This window comes from Pelmatolapia mariae, linkage group LG7 (assembly GCF_036321145.2).
Source record: "Pelmatolapia mariae isolate MD_Pm_ZW linkage group LG7, Pm_UMD_F_2, whole genome shotgun sequence".
NCBI classification, from domain to species: Eukaryota; Metazoa; Chordata; class Actinopteri; order Cichliformes; family Cichlidae; genus Pelmatolapia; species Pelmatolapia mariae.
This window is the reverse complement of record NC_086233.1, coordinates 39,050,466-39,066,932: the sequence shown is the minus strand read 5'-3', so window position 1 is coordinate 39,066,932 and position 16,467 is coordinate 39,050,466. Positions and strand designations below refer to the sequence as shown.

Genomic DNA, 16,467 nt, shown 5'->3' with positions numbered 1-16,467 from the left:
GGCCGAACCTCTGTCCCTGCTCCAGGCATTCGTTATCTCCTTCACGTCAGACTTCATCCCTCGTATGGTTTACCAGTACATGTACAGTCCTGATGGCTCCATGCATGGATTTGTCAACCATACACTGTCTTATTTTAATGTCAGCCACTTCCAGGATGGCAAAGAACCCATGGATCCATCACACTTTGGCTACCCTGTTGTAATATGCAGGTAGGAAATTATTCTCAGGTTACAACTGTCATAACATTTCAATAAATGTTTAAACTTTTTGAAATAGGTATTTCAAAAAGTCTAGTTATTGTTATGCTTCTTTGAAAACCTATTTGTGAGTAAAAAGTAAATCAGTGATTTTAGATGATTTTTAAATCATTTGTGAATCAGTGCCTCCAGCATTCAGGTTATTAATTGAGTCATTGTTGACAATGACCTCAAAATAAAATGCAAATGAGTACAGTGCTTTACAATGAAGGAAGCTATTTTCGTTTTTATTTATTTCAATAAATAAACTTTGAAGCCCAGAGATGAGCCATTCTGTAATCCTTGCACAAGCTTTTCAGTCCATTACAATTACTCCTTTAGTCTGCATGCTGAAGCATCCCCAGACAAGGTACTGAGCCTCAATGCATCCATCAAAATGTGAGAGTATGTGAATGTTAGATAAGGCACTTAGCTTTAGAGAAAATCACCATCAAATAAATGTGTGTGTGTGTGTATGAGGCTTTTAGTAAAACGCACTTTAATTGCTAAACTAGACTGGAAAAGTGCTATATTTACCATATTACTAAAACGAAAAAGAATCTGGTGACAAAGCCGTCGGCACAGAAAGAGGAAAGAAAAGCAAGGAAACACTAAGGACTGACGCTTAACAGAGACCAAGGATACAAAGCTGGCACTGGAAGTGTAAACCATAGAAACATGCAACCAAAACTATATACAAAGACAGCAAGTGGAATTCAAATACCAACATGTTAGGTTTGAGATAAGTTTGTGTGTCCAGCAGAAGTTACCATGGTGATTCAGCAAGTTAAAAAAAAAAGACACTTTCATGACACAGAAAAGCAATAAGTATATAAGAAATAATACAGCTGGTATAGAACTGTGCTGGCAATGCTAACACTAATGGACTTGGAAAAAAAATGTCAGATTATTCTTTCCTTCTCTGGCTTTAAGTCCTCTAGCTTAATTGCTGAGTACAGACAGCCATACAAAAAGGGTGGCACCTATAGCAGGAGAGATGGCAACACACCGATAGAGGGTCAAAAATCACAGCAGGCCTTGCTGGAACGTAACACTGGAGGAAGATGGGAATACCATTTTTGGATTTTCCAGACGTTTCATATTAACCCAAGAGCAATTATTGTGTTTTACACATGTCAGCAGCACACAAGCATAATTTATTGCTCAAAATGGTGTGAATATTTATTGATGAAACCTGCTACTAATTGGGTACTTTTATTTCTGCCTCTCTCCAACCACCATGTCAGGGAGTTTCTGGTTTGTTAAACACATGTTGAGGGGAACATCTGGGAGATTGCACTACGTTCTAAATCATCCCGATTTAATCATTTAGATAGATTATATGTACTGGCCTGGTTTTGCCAGAAATTTCTTCTCAAAATTGAGTGTTAAATTGTGACCAAATGTGATATCTGTTTTTTTGTCACTAAGGTATAAAGACTACAGAGAACCACCTTGGTCAAACACACCATATGAGCTATCAAAGGAATTCTGGGCAGTGCTGGCTGTCCGTCTGGCTTTTGTTATTGTTTTCCAGGTAGGTAATACATAAAGTAATTACTAGTAATGTTCTTATGAATTTATTTTATTGAATTATCACATACCTTTTAAAGAGAGGTGCTGAACTATGATTCTGATGTAGGGTCTGGTCAGAACAACCTACATATCATTGTAACAGCCAACATAAATCACCACAGTTGATTAGAACAACCAGAAATTCAGAAACTGATCACATAGTCCATGGACAGGAACTTACTTGTAGCTGAAAAGTAAAGTCACGTCTACTCAAACTGGCAGTTCAAGGAGACAGGGAGAACATACAGGAACCTGATTGTTGTGAGGTGACTGATACCCCCTGTACCACTGTGCTGCCCTCCTATAAATCCCTAATGATAAACCTCCACTGAAGGTCTTCTGCAGTTTTCCATTTTCCAAAAATTAATACTTTTTTGTCCTTGAGTTGAAATAAAATCCCACTTTCTGGTGGAGTCTGTAACTGCTCTCCTGCAGCGTCTGGCACAAATGTTCTTATTTAACCGCTTGGTATGCAGATACAGGGACGTGTTACAACAGTGGAGGTCTGCAGCCCCTCTCTACTTGTTGCACAGTTGAATATCAAACACTAGATAGACAAAAGTACTGAGACACCAACACATTACACCCACAGGAGCTGCTCAGCCATGGAAACTTCCTGAATCTCCTGGTGCACAGTTTTGTGTTTGGGTTAGTGCCAGAGGAGCTTTGGAACGCTCCAGTTAATACGTTTGTCCATATAGTGTAAAAGGAATTTTAGTATGGTTAGTCAAGGCCAAAACCATTGAAACCCTTTGGTCCTATCTCACTCTGCTCTCTTTTCTTTCCCTCACCCTCACGGGTTTTGAAAGATGGCTGCTGCTCCCTGAGCCTGGTTCTGCCAGAGGTTTCTTCCTGTTAAAAGGGAGTTTTTCCTTCCTGCTGTCACTAACTGCTTGCTTATAGGGAGTTGTCTGATTGCTGGGGTTTTCTCTTTATTATAGTAGGATTCTTATCTTACACTATAAAGTGGCTTGGTGCTGTTGTAATTTGGCACAATATAAATAAAATTGAACTGAGTTGATTTAAAATGAACTATATATGCCAAACGGTTGAGAATTTTAGAAAAAGATAAAAGCTTGTGACCTACGGGATGTTGGGGATTCAGACTGTGGAAGTTCTGAGATTTTTTTGTTTTTACCAGAAGAGAAATTGCTGAGTTGTCCCATTTCTTTCATTTATTTCTGACAGAACGTTGTGATGCTCATGAATGACATTGTTGACTGGCTAATCCCAGACATCCCAAAAGATATCAGCCTGCAGATCCACAAGGAGAAGATTTTATTGGTAGAGCTGTTCATGAAAGAAGAGCAGGGCAAGAGCTATATCATTGACAGCAGCACTTCAACAGATGGAAAGGAAAACTGCAGCAAACACAACAACAACAGCAAAGTGGCGCCCCCACGCTCCCGACGGCATACCAACAGCACCAAAAGCTTCTAACAGCCATGCTAGCAGCTATGGCTAGTAGCTAGTAGCTTTTAGTTTAATTGTTGTTAGCATGTCGAAGCTTGCTAGTAGTTTTCTCTCAGGACAGACTAAATTGTATGTAAATTGTATGTTTTTCTTAATATTCTTAACATTCCAACAACTGGGACAGCAGTTGGCCAAAGAGATGTTAGAAAATTAAATCTGTGGCCAAATGTGTTGCATGTTTTTGTTGAGCTGTGAAACTCTGTCACTCCATATGTGCACCCTCAAATGTATTTATGTGCTTAAGAATGTCTGATTGTGTACTCAAATTAATGACTTTGTAAATCAAAATGTAAAAGTGTATTCATTCTTACATGCATTAGAGCTGAAATTTTATATATAATCCTTTAAATACTCACAAATGTTAGAATATGCACAAAAATGATGACAAATTGTGTGCATTTTTTTTTTTACCAGCATACACATTAGAATCAGAAAATGTGAATTCAAAGAAATCAATATAGAAACTTCATTAAACTGTGACTAATCAAAATTTACAACCTGCTGTTAGAAAATAAATATTAAAGAGAAAACAGTTTTAACTCGCTGTATGAAACAAAATTTAAATCCAGAATTGATTTTTTTAAAAATTCTCCTCACATATGTCGTCTTGAATAACACAGGTCTGCAACCAAAAAACTGCATAGGATTTTTTGACTGTTTGTTATAGATTTTTACTCACTGAAACTGGGAAAAATATTTTTAAAATTCCAAAAACCTGGTATCCTATACTTGAGTCAAAAAACCATATCCAGTAACGATTTCTAAGAGCAAGAGAATAGAAAATGCGAGGAATTGAGAAGGGGGCAGATACTGTGAGTGTGAGGAGCTCAGATGGTCCATGTCCCATTCTTCAAGACATCCCAACAGATTTATTTTGTTCAGTGGTGAGGAATCTCAGAAAAATTATGCAAAATTAGTTAATTGTAATAAAATGTTGATTTTTTTCATTGCTGTTGTGATTTTTTTTTTTAAATGTAAACTCCTCATGATTTGCAAAAACACTGTATGTGATGGAGGGAAATTGAGATCATTTTTAGATTCAGCACCCTAAAATATCTTTTTTTTTTTTTTTTTTTTGCAGACCTGTGTAATCAGGCCTCATCTTAAAGAAGACCTCACTCCAATGCAGTTCACTCTCAGACTGCCTTGTTTAGGATATGTAAACCTTTAAAGCCCAAATCATGATTGTTTTATTTTTATTTTTTGGAAAATTGAGTTTTTGAGGATCCTTGTGACAATTTCTTAAGAAATGAAATTTTAATTTGCATATATTCGTTTTCATTTTTAACTTATTTGTTACCTCCAGTTTTGGAGGTCCTACACTGATTATGTAGAAGTCTCAAATCGTATGCATCATATATGATAAATTTGCCTTTAAAGGGTTGAAAGTTGAATGTATACACCACTCTGCATTTAATCATTACAGCATGCAATATCTGAAATTCTCCTTCTGTTAACAGCTGATTATGGCTCAGTAAACTTACTCTTTGATATTTGAAACTCAGAGCAAACAGGTTGCTTCAAAACTGTTTAAAAGAGGTACCGCTATACATTCCCTTCACCTACACTGGTCTTTGTTGCATTTTAATGGACAACTCCTCTATATAGCAACTTTACTTGAGTAAAACTATTAACCTGATTTTTTTCTTCCTTTTAAAATCAAGTCTTTGGTAAAAATGAACTGGTACTTACATAACACCTTTGTACTCAGTTTTAGCACTTTGTACGTCTCATTCATTTATAAGCACAGGAGGATTTGGAAATGAGCCACTGAAGTTCCAATTAGTGGGCAACCTACTCTGCCACCCGAGTCAATCAATTTCTACAGTCAACAGGTGTTAAGAACTTTCCCAGAATCCAAATTTCTACCAAAGTCTCTAGCAATACTTGTGGCTTTAGTGCTCAGGACCTAGAGAGAAGGCAGATGGGTTGAGAAGTGTATTTTGAAAACATTCAGTTTCTTTGCATTATTAATCTAGAAGGAGCCATCAGAAGATAGGTACACTGGGGTCATGAAGGGATGGACATGGTCCGCCATTATACTCAAGTGGGCTGTGGTGTTAAAGATCATTTAAGGCACTCAAAGTGTAGCACAAAAATACCCCCACATCATTACACCAGCAGCAGCCTGAACTGTTGATTTGGGAGATCAGGTGAGATCAGTTTGTCGTGCTGTTTACATGAAATTCTGACACTACCATCTGAATGTTGCAGCAGAAATTCAGACTCAACCCAGGCAACGTTTTTCTGTTCTTCTGTTGTTCAGCTTGCAACTAAAAGCCTATTTTTTTTTTCTGTCTTTTGCTGATAGAAGCAGCAGTTGTTTTGCTGCTGTAGCTCATCAACATCAAGGTTTGACATGCTCTTCTGCATACCTTGGTTGCAATTTGGTTGAGTAGTTATTTGAATAACTTGCTTTTCTATCAGCTCAAAGCAGTTTGGCTATTCTCCTCTGACCTCTTCTTTGACCAAAGAACTGCTGCTCACTGAATATTTTATGGTACTTTTTTGTACTATAAATTTGTTTGGGAAAATCCCAGCAGGTTAGTAGTTTCTGAAATACTCAGACTACCCTGTCTGGCAGAACCATCCATGTCTTGGCCAAAGTCACTTAAATCCCCTTTCTTCTACATTCTGATGCTTGGTTTGAACTTCAGCAGATCATCTTGACTACATGCCTAAATCCACTAAGCTGCTACCATGTGATTGACTGATCAGATATTTGATTTAATGAAAAGTTGAACAAGTGCACCTAGCAAAGTGGGACTTAGTCATAGGTGTAAGCATCACAGCAGTACCCGGGGATTGAATATAGAAGAATAACTCTTTTTTTTTTTTTTTTTTTTTTGTCTTTTACAGCACATAACCCCTTTTAAAATATGCTGCAGTAGTCTAAAAACTGATGAAAACCATGAATCAACATATGGGTATTACCTGTGGAAAGACTGATGTTGCAGAAGTGAAAGAGAGCAAACAGAGGTTTTATTAGAGGCATAGCTAAGTATTTTGCAGTTTGGTACAATTTGCACACTGTGGGTGCACCGTCACTCCCACCCCGTTTTGTCAGGGTTACCTGCAAGGGGTGGGAGGTGTTGTCTAATGGGGATGACAGCTCAGTGGCATCGTCTTGTCACTTAATCCTTCCACTGGGTCAAGAGGACATGCCAGAACAGAGCTGGCCTTCTTGATCAGCCTGTTCAGTTTCTTCCCTTACCCAGTGGAGATACTGCTGCCCCAGCAGAGAACACCATAAAAGATTACTGATGCTCACTGGTGAGTCTGGCTGGAGTCCAGTTGTTCCAGTTGTTGGAGTCCTGAGGCCCCTGTCTCCAAGCTGTCGTTGATGACTACCAAGGTAAAATTTACGGGGTCTGGCAGTACATTATTCGCTCGGGGCAACCCAGTCACAACTTGGGCACGTACATGTGGTGACCCACAATTGGGAGCATTTAAAACAGCACAGTTTTTTCATTCAAATCCCAAAAGATTGATTCTGTTAATCTGGATGTAGCATTTTCAGTGGAAGAAATGTTTCATCACTCACCCAAGTGACTTCCTCAGTCTCAGCTGACTGCAGGTTCCCCCAACCTTATAAACATTACATTGCAACAGTAAAATGTACTGTTTATACAATTAAAGAAATTGTTACAACAGTAGGAGTGGGGAAAATCTGCATTTTGGTACATGCTGAGAAAGAAAGAAAGCACTGGTGAATTCAGTAATGCAAAAAGACTTAGACGTCCACGGAACACAATTGTGGTGGATGAAGCCATAAAATCCCTAACCCCTAAAAGCCATTAAAGTGAACAACACTTTCCGGGAGGTAAGCATATCAACATCCATATCTACCATAAAGAGAAGATTGCGTTAAAGTAAATACAGAGGATTCACTGCAAAGGGGAAGCCACTCATAAGCCTCAAGAATAGAAAGCCTAGATTGGACTTTGCTAGAAACATCTAATAAAGCCAGCACAGTACTGGAAAAACATTCTTTGTACAGATGAAACCAAGATCAACCTCTACCAGAATGATGGCAAGAAAAAAGTATGGAGAAGGCATGCAACAGCTCACGATCCAAATCACATCATCTGTAAAACAGTATGATGGTTTGAGCGTGTATGGCTGCCAGTGGCATTGGGACACTAGTGTTTATTGATGATGTGACACAGGACAGAAGCAGCCGAATGAATTCTGAGTTGTTCAGAGACATACTGTCTGCTCAAATCCAGTTACGTGCAGATGAACTGATGGGAGTCGTTTCAGAACATTATGTCACCGGGTTGGTTGGTTGCGGCTAATAGACTTACATTAGTTAACGTCAGTTTAAGGGGATTACATTTGTGCTGCCCCACTTGCTGCAACAATAAGTTTTATGTTAAGAAACTGAGGATATACTTCCACTTTCACTGTCTGTCTCTTTGGCAATAATTGACTCCTCCTACTTGGCTAGCAGCACTGAAACTCCAGTTGTTAGCTGTAATGTCCGGCTTTGTAAAGCACTTTATAAATGAGGACAGTGTGGAGGAGAGCCTGTTTGAGTCACCAGACCGACGAGCTGCAGTCCGACACTCCAGCTTTGCCTCGCCAGGCCGAGTGTGTGTGCCCCTGTTGAAAACACTTTGAAATTTATTAATAAACTTCTGACAAAAGATTCAGATTTGACTTCAAAACTGCTTGTCCTCACTTTAAAGCTTGTCCCTTCAGCAATTTCATCATAAATGCTATTTTTGAACAGCCTGAAGAATGTCTGGCTCTGCTGGCGAAGCATTAGGTAAGAAAGCCACAACTTTTTTCTCCCAGCTTACTCCAGAATTCCTCTTTCTCTTCGGACATCCAACCTTTGGGCATATGCACTGACAAGAAGATAATAATAATAATAATAATGATGTTATCTTGTAATAAATATTACAAATTAAACATTAGTCTTCTTAAGTCTTTGGACTGAGATGATCCCTTTTCATTAGTGTAAATCTTTCACTTTAGATTCTGTCAAAACTGTGTTTTTTAAGACTGGAAGAGGCAATTTCTTCTTTTTTTTGTGTTTGGCCATTGGGTAACTTCATCTTTCTCCAGCAGTGGTCAACCTCACACTTTCCACATATTCTGAGTCTTGACACTATTACAGTCTTTTTGTTAATTTTTAATGTACATCATTTGGATACTTTAAATCATATCACTAACTATGCACTCTGAAAAGAAAAAGCTGTAAACTGGCTTATAAAAATCTATAGGTTTTCTGGTGTTGGCTGGCAGTAGTAATGGAATAGGTGACAAAACACAAAATACAGTGGCTTGCAAAAGTATTCGGCCCCCTTGAACTTTTCCACATTTTGTCACATTACAGCCACAAACATGAATCAGTTTTGTTGGAATTCCACGTGAAAGACCAATACAAAGTGGTGTACACGTGAGAAGTGGAATGAAAATCATACATGATTCCAAACATTTTTTACAAATAAATAACTGAAAAGTGGGGTGTGCGTAATTATTCAGCCCCCTGAGTCAATACTTTGTAGAACCACCTTTTGCTGCAATTACAGCTGCCAGTCTTTTAGGGCAGTGGTTCCCAAACTTTTTTTGCTGGGCCCCCCTTTGTTTACAAGAAAAATGTTCGCGCCCCCCCCCCCCCCGCGTGCGCACGCACGCACACACACATCCTTCAACCACACACACCCATATTTTTGCTCCATTGCGGTTTATTTCACACCTCAAACATTTAGTAAAAAATTAAGCAAATACGAGTAATCTGCAATAAATTACAGGTAGTAATAAAATACACTACTAACTCTTTCACGCTACGTCCACACCTACAAGGGCATTTTTGGAAACGCAGCTGTTTCGTTCACATGTAAACGGCGTTTCGAATCACCGAAAACGGAGATTTTTTAAAACTCCTTTTTTGCGTTTAGGCGTGGACGAGGAATACAGAGTCCGGTATGTGCCTTTTTTCACGTCACGCTGTGCACCACGTTATTGTTTACATGAGATGAATTGCAGAATGGCAGATAAAGACAAAATACTGTTAATCTGACTATCTGCAGGTTTTACATGCTTACATACACACACGCAGTTACTGTCCCTCCATTTAGAAAGGCAGAGGCATCACGGTGTAATTATTTTACATGTAGTTGTTTTTTCCCTGTGTAATAATATTCAACATTGCTATCAATACATTTTTCAAAAAATGTCTCTGTGCAAAATGGGTTCAAAAACATAAACAGCTGTGGGATACCCCCCTGCAATGGCTCTGCGGGCGGGCCCCACACTTTGGGAAGGTCTGTTTTAGGGTATGTCTCTCTTTTTTTTTTTTTTTAAAGGGTATGTCTCTACCAGCTTTGCACATCTACAGACTGAAATCCTTGCCCATTCTTCTTTGCAAAACAGCTCCAGCTCAGTCAGATTAGATGGACAGCGTTTGTGAACAGCAGTTTTCAGATCTTGCCACAGATTCTCGATTGGATTTAGATCTGGACTTTGACTGGGCCATTCTAACACATGGATATGTTTTGTTTTAAACCATTCCATTGTTGCCCTGGCTTTATGTTTAGGGTCGTTGTCCTGCTGGAAGGTGAACCTCCGCCCCAGTCTCAAGTCTTTTGCAGACTCCAAGAGGTTTTCTTCCAAGAGTGCCCTGTATTTGGCTCCATCCATCTTCCCATCAACTCTGACCAGCTTCCCTGTCCCTGCTGAAGAGAAGCACCCCCAGAGCATGATGCTGCCACCACCATATTTGACAGTGGGGATGGTGTGTTCAGAGTGATGTGCAGTGTTAGTTTTCCGCCACACATAGCGTTTTGCATTTTGGCCAAAAAGTTCCATTTTGGTCTCATCTGACCAGAGCACCTTCTTCCACATGTTTGCTGTGTCCCCCACATGGCTTGTGGCAAACTGCAAACGGGACTTCTTATGGTTTTCTGTTAACAACGGCTTTCTTCTTGCCACTCTTCCATAAAGGCCAACTTTGTGCAGTGCACGACTAGTAGTTGTCCTATGGACAGATTCCCCCACCTGAGCTGTAGATCTCTGCAGCTCGTCCAGAGTCACCATGGGCCTTTCTCAATAACTTGATCCCTGACCTGTCTGGTGTGTTCTTTGGACTTCATGGTGTTGTTGCTCCCAATATTCTCTTAGACAACCTCTGAGGCCGTCACAGAGCAGCTGTATTTGTACTGACATTAGATTACACACAGGTGCACTCTATTTAGTCATTAGCACTCATCAGGCAATGTCTATGGGCAACTGACTGCACTCAGACCAAAGGGGGCTGAATAATTACACACACCCCACTTTTCAGTTATTTATTTGTAAAAAATGTTTGGAATCATGTATGATTTTCATTCCACTTCTCACGTGTACACCACTTTGTATTGGTCTTTCATGTGGAATTCCAATAAAATTGATTCATGTTTGTAGCTGTAATGTGACAAAATGTGGGAAAGTTCAAGGGGGCCGAATACTTTTGCAAGCCACTGTATGTTGTCACAGAGTTTTCGACATATAAAAGGAAGAACAAGGTGTTTTTTTTTTTAAATGGTGCAACAGCAGCAGCACACTCTAACACATGCTCAGTTACTCTCAAAAGAATAGTCAGGCAGGAGCTACTGTTTGACCAGCGGATCAGCCAACATGCCAGTGGAACTGAAAGGGAACATTTTAGTGACAGGGGCCAACAGAGGCATTGGTTTGGAGCTGGTGAAACAGCTGGCAGAGACGACAGGACAAGAGGCTCACATCTATGCCTGCTCCAGAGAGCCTGAAGGAAGCAGAACTGAGGTGAGACTGTTACACATAAATGCTTCTTGTGGTTCTCACATCAATTGCTAGAGCAACCCTCACATGCACACATGTGAAGGCTGTCTGTGTATCATCTATTCATTTCACTTATTTTGCTTATATAGTGCCAAATCACAACAACAGTCACCTTAAGCGCCTTGTATGTTTTGTATTGCTTTGTAAATCAGTTGTTATGTTGTTATTGTCAACATCTGCAAATAACTTTATCATAACATCATCTTGTAATTATGAGAATACAACATAAAAAAAAGTCATGAAAGTATGAAGAGGGGTCCATTTTCATTTTACAAGGCCTAAGCTAACCTAATAGTCCAAAAATAGTCAACAAATTTGGTATAAACAACTTTCATTTGGTTTCAAAGTGTGACGGTGTAGCACAGCTAACTCTACAGGGGTCTGTCTGCAAAACTTCTCTTGCAGGCTCCATTTTCAGCACAGAAGCAAAAGATGTAACAAAGCTGTTGAAGGCGACTTGATATGTCAGTTTTGATCGCTACGAAACAGTGAAAAGTGTATATAAGGTCTGCAACAAATCAGTGTGCATTAGTTGTGTTCTCATTTTAAGTGTTGCTGCATTCTCCGGGTTGTTCATTTATTTCCCTTCAGTCACAGATTGTTTTACAATACATTTGCTATTGACAGTTAACATGTTAACTGTACATACACATTCTCCTTACACTGTTCCTTTGGAATCTGGAATTCCTGAGGACAAGCCTTAGATTTGTATGCACATCAATCATTTCTGTTGAAACTGGTGAGTCACTGACTATATACGTGATTTCATGAAATAACAATATAAATATTTATATATATTTTTTCTATTCCCTTCAGGCACTGAGACAGTTAACCACCCGACATCCTGGAAAGATCACTATAATCAAGCTAGGTAAAAACAATCCGCCTTCATTTAACTCTGCATACACTTCCAACCCCATTTCCAAATGTGTGCTGAAACATTTCCAATTATGACACTAAAACACTGGAGGCTCACAGACAGTGAATTCTGGAAGTGTTGCTGAGTCTATGCACTGATTTCCCAGACAAAATGATGGACTTACAACTTAGTTATTAAAATCTGAGAACCTTTCCACTACGGGTGCACTCATGTTTTTGATAGTGCCTTACTTTAATCTCATCAGACCTCTCACATAATAATGGAAGTGTTGAAATATTCACTTGAGAATCTGAGATTCAAAGGCAAATACATACATAGAAATGAAACCTTTTTTTAAACTCATAATCTTCCACAGTTTTTTTGACATTCAAAAGACTTTGGTCATTATGATTTGTATTTCTATACATCTACCTGTAGATGTTGCAGATGAGGAAAGTATCTCAGCTGCTGTGCAGGCTGTGCAAGATCAGATCGGGGATGGTGGGTTGAATATCCTTATCAACAATGCTGGTATTAGGAAACCGGCCTTTTCAGGAGCATTATCTGCTACCAAGAAAATCGACATGATGGAGGTGTATGAAACCAATGTGGTTGGACCATTTACCATTGCAAAGGTTGGTTTGTTCTCTGCAGAGGTGGGAAGTACAAATAATTTGTTACGTAAGTAGAATTTTCAGGTATTTGTGCTTTATTTGAGTATTTCATTTTCTGAGAACATTGTACTTTCACTTCCCAGATTTTTACCCAAACACCTCTACTTTTTACTCCTTACATTACATTTTTGAAACAGGCTCATTTCTTAGGTTTAACATATTTGATGGGGGTTTCACATTTTTATTTCACATCTTTCATTTTATTTTAGTTTTTAAATGTGCTATAATTTAACACATGTAAACTATAATTTCTGTACTTTCAGATGTTTCTTCCACTCCTGAAAAAAGCAGCACAGAGGGATTCTTCTGCAAAGGGCAATGGTATGTATCTTTTCTTTCATGTTATGTTGAATGTAGGATACCATCATTGGGAAAACACTCAGTGGAGCGAGTACATACTTATGGTTTCATGCTCCATCTCACTGCAACTGTGACTAGGTTATTTGAAGATCAGCGATTTGATCCCCATAACTTTGAATTATAAGCAGGCAAAATACTTAAGCCCAAATTTCCTGATGCATCCATCCACTTGTGATTCTGTGCATGACAAGCAAAATTCAAAGGCACGAAATAATGTGTTGTAAATGTATGAGTGGTACCCTGGCTTGGCAGTACAGGGGTCCATTTGAGCTTTCATATTAAAATAATGGGATTAGCTTGCCTGATAAGAGTTAGTATGAGATTATACTCAGTTTACAAAAAGCTTAGTTGAAGATTTGCCTAGCTGCAAGTTATCCACCTCCCAAAGCCAATTCAATTCAATTCAATTCAGTTCAATTCAATTGCCAAATCACAACAATGGTTGCCTCAAGACACTTTATATTGTAAAGTAAGGACCCTACAATAATACAGAGAAAACTGAGAAAACCCCAACAATCAGACAACCCCTATGAGCAAGCGCTTGCCGACAGTGGGAAGGAAAAACTCCCTTTTAACAGGAAGAAACCTCCAACAGAGTCAGGATCAGGGAGCAGCGGCCAACCAATTGCTGCAACTGGTTGGAGGTGAGTGAAGGAAGACACGACAAAGACACCTTGTAGAAGAGAGACAGAGTAACGTTTAAATGGCAATTATTTTGTAAAAAGTAAAGTGAAAAGTAAAGTGTGGAGAAGGAAAGAAACAGCTCGTGATCTGCAGCATCCACGTCATCTATCAGCATAGTGGAGGGAGCATTATGGTATGGGCACGTATGGCTGCCAATGGAAGTGGGTCACTGGTGATGACTGCTGATAGAAGCAGCAGGATGAACTGAAGAGTACAGGGCTGCACTCTGCTCACATTCAGACTAATGCTGCAACACTGAGCAGACAGAGCTTCATAGTGTGATCCAAAAACCCAAGATTTGCTCAAAGCAAAGAAATTAAATATTCTTCAATTGCCAATGAATGAAAGACACATAATACAACCGTTATATCCATCAAGCCACTCCAGGTGGCTTGATGGATATGACACAGTTTGTCAGCAGAGAGATGTAATCTCGCCAGATCCTTTCCTGAATAGGACTGGGAAATACAACAGAATATGCAGAATTCTAGACAGTTATACTTAAAGAAGAGTGGAGTATTTTCTCTGCATTAATACATTTACAAAAGTAAATAGATTTGAATTCTTTCGCCAAATGGCAGGTGGATTGCATCACAGAACGTGTTGGTTGGTGTAGGTTCGGCGATGTAAACTATCCTCACACACACAGTTCTTTTCGTTTCTCAGTCATGATGCTAATCTGTTTGTCCCACTTTGTGTCTCAGATAATAAAACTGCCTGCAGCTCAGCCATCATCAACATCTCCACGGCTATCTCATCCATAGAGAAATGTCCAGAGACCTTCTCAGCAGCACAGATGTATCCTTATAGAATAAGCAAGGTACTGTTAAAAAAGAATCAAATATCCTGACTTTCTTCCTAAACTTGTTTATTCTGTCTGTGCTTATATTTTAGAGTTTTTCTTTACTAACATTTTAATAAGTAACTGTGATTCAATGACATAGAGCAGATTCAGTGAAAGGAGCTTGACACGCAGTAATTAAGGCATCATGTGGTTCAGTTGTTTGTTGTTTGGCTTTAGACACCTGTATTGATTAATAATTAATAATAATTTCAATAAGTGTAATACTTATATGTTTGTATTACATTTAACAACAAAGAAATGTGCTCTTTCTCCTGTCATCAGGCAGCACTGAACATGCTGACTCGCTGTCAAGCTGAAGACTTCAAGACTCACAATATAGTGGTGACAGCCATACACCCAGGCTGGGTCCAAACTGAGATGGGAGGAGAAAAGGTGACGTGATGAAAACTTTAAAATACTTTATTCAGTGAATACATTTAAACATTATGGTTTCCTTTAAACAACTTTCATATGAAACAATCACATTTGCTGAAACCCACCAAAACTCTGCTACAGATTCCAGAAAGTCCTTTCAGGTCAAACAAGTACTGTGCTTATGTAAAACCTTATATCATTGTACTTGTACTAGACAAGCGTAATGTAAGTCCTAGCATTACATCACTGCTTGTACTGGCTTGGAGATTTATACATTTGGATGCATTATTGTAAGTTCAGGGTAAGTAAGAGCAGCTTAGTAATAAAAAGACAAACACAGTATAAAACAACTGATCCTGTTTTCTGATTTATTTTTGATAATCCAATTACATTTCACATAATATCAACGTTGATATGAGATGAAAGTGCTAACCACCACACCACGACCATCCTTTTCTCCAATAATGATCATTTAAATCTCTAATCTTGAAACTGCAAACAAAAATAAACTTCATTTTTAGCGTTTAGCTTGTTAGCCTTCCCTATATTAGAAATCATAAAGCTTGTTCTGATCCACCCGCTTCCTTTCCAGTGACTTTCTTCTTTTGTGTGTCTGTTGTCTCCCACAGGCTCCTTTGACCACCGTGGACAGCGTACTTGGCATGCTTAGTGTGATATCGTCACTTAGCAACAAAGACAGTGGGATGCTTCTGGACTGGCAGGGCAACAGTATCCCCTGGTAGCCGTCATGTCAAAACCAGGCTAATAGACAATGTTTTCAGGTTAAAATTCAAATGAGAAAAACCATACACGGATATAAACATAATAAAACATTGAGGAGGAGATTTTTAAAATTAATTTTATTCTTTCTTTCTTTTTTAACATGTACTAGAAGCTTTCTGCAAACTGAACTGCTGGCCACGGTTCACCAGAGAGGAAATGAAATGACTTCACAATTTATAATCTGGCCATGCTTAGAAATGTGTCTGTTTTCATTGCGGGGAGACAATAATTTCCTACAGTGGAATAAAATTTAATCTGAAATTTCAGACAGTATTATATGTAAAGATTCATTAATCATATTAACATCTCTATAAGCATTTCAGCCAGTAAGCAGAGTTTATAGTTTGGAGGTGGCATAGAAATGATGGTATACAGAGAAAATTAGCACTGGAATGAACAACATTTGAACTTCAGATGGTTGTTAAGGCGTCTGTGTTGTCTTTCACAAAGGCTGTGGCTTCCAAATGCTCTGTAGTAACAGATATTATTAAAAACATGAGTGCTAACAGCTGGGGAAATAATTTTACTCTACATGTTTGCTTCTGTAATAAAGTGATAAACCGGTTTTGTTCCCAACCTGTCACATTCCCATTAGTCTTTCTTGAATGTCATAAAAATATAACAAGACGGTTTTCCTTTAACTTTAAAAAAAAAAAATCTACTAATTTTCTCTTGCCGAGAGAGAAATCTGATAGCTGACCACGTGTAGCAGACTGAGATCTTTGACGTTTATACATATAACTGAGATCATCTTTGGTTATTAGGAAATTATGGCAAAACAGATACCTGTGCAA

At 38.8% G+C, this 16,467-nt stretch overlaps 2 protein-coding genes across 2 annotated transcripts in view; both read left to right on the top strand.

Moving 5' to 3' along the window:
* LOC134631767 (anoctamin-1-like) overlaps positions 1-3,619 on the top strand; it is a 38,178-nt gene extending 34,559 nt beyond the window's left edge. Inside the window, exons 23-25 of the mRNA XM_063480319.1 lie at positions 26-210; positions 1,669-1,774; positions 3,001-3,619. Of these exons, the coding sequence (XP_063336389.1) occupies positions 26-210; positions 1,669-1,774; positions 3,001-3,252 (543 nt within the window). The 3' untranslated portion in view covers positions 3,253-3,619. The remainder of the gene's footprint in view (positions 1-25; positions 211-1,668; positions 1,775-3,000) is intronic.
* A 7,292-nt stretch (positions 3,620-10,911) lies between these two features.
* Positions 10,912-16,460, top strand: LOC134631766 (C-signal-like). Its single transcript, XM_063480318.1, has 7 exons — positions 10,912-11,058; positions 11,911-12,022; positions 12,392-12,588; positions 12,891-12,948; positions 14,376-14,491; positions 14,798-14,908; positions 15,463-16,460. Exons 1-7 carry the CDS (start codon positions 10,912-10,914, stop codon positions 15,631-15,633), a joined length of 912 nt encoding a protein of 303 aa, XP_063336388.1. The 3' UTR covers positions 15,634-16,460.
* Positions 16,461-16,467: the final 7 nt, after the last annotated feature.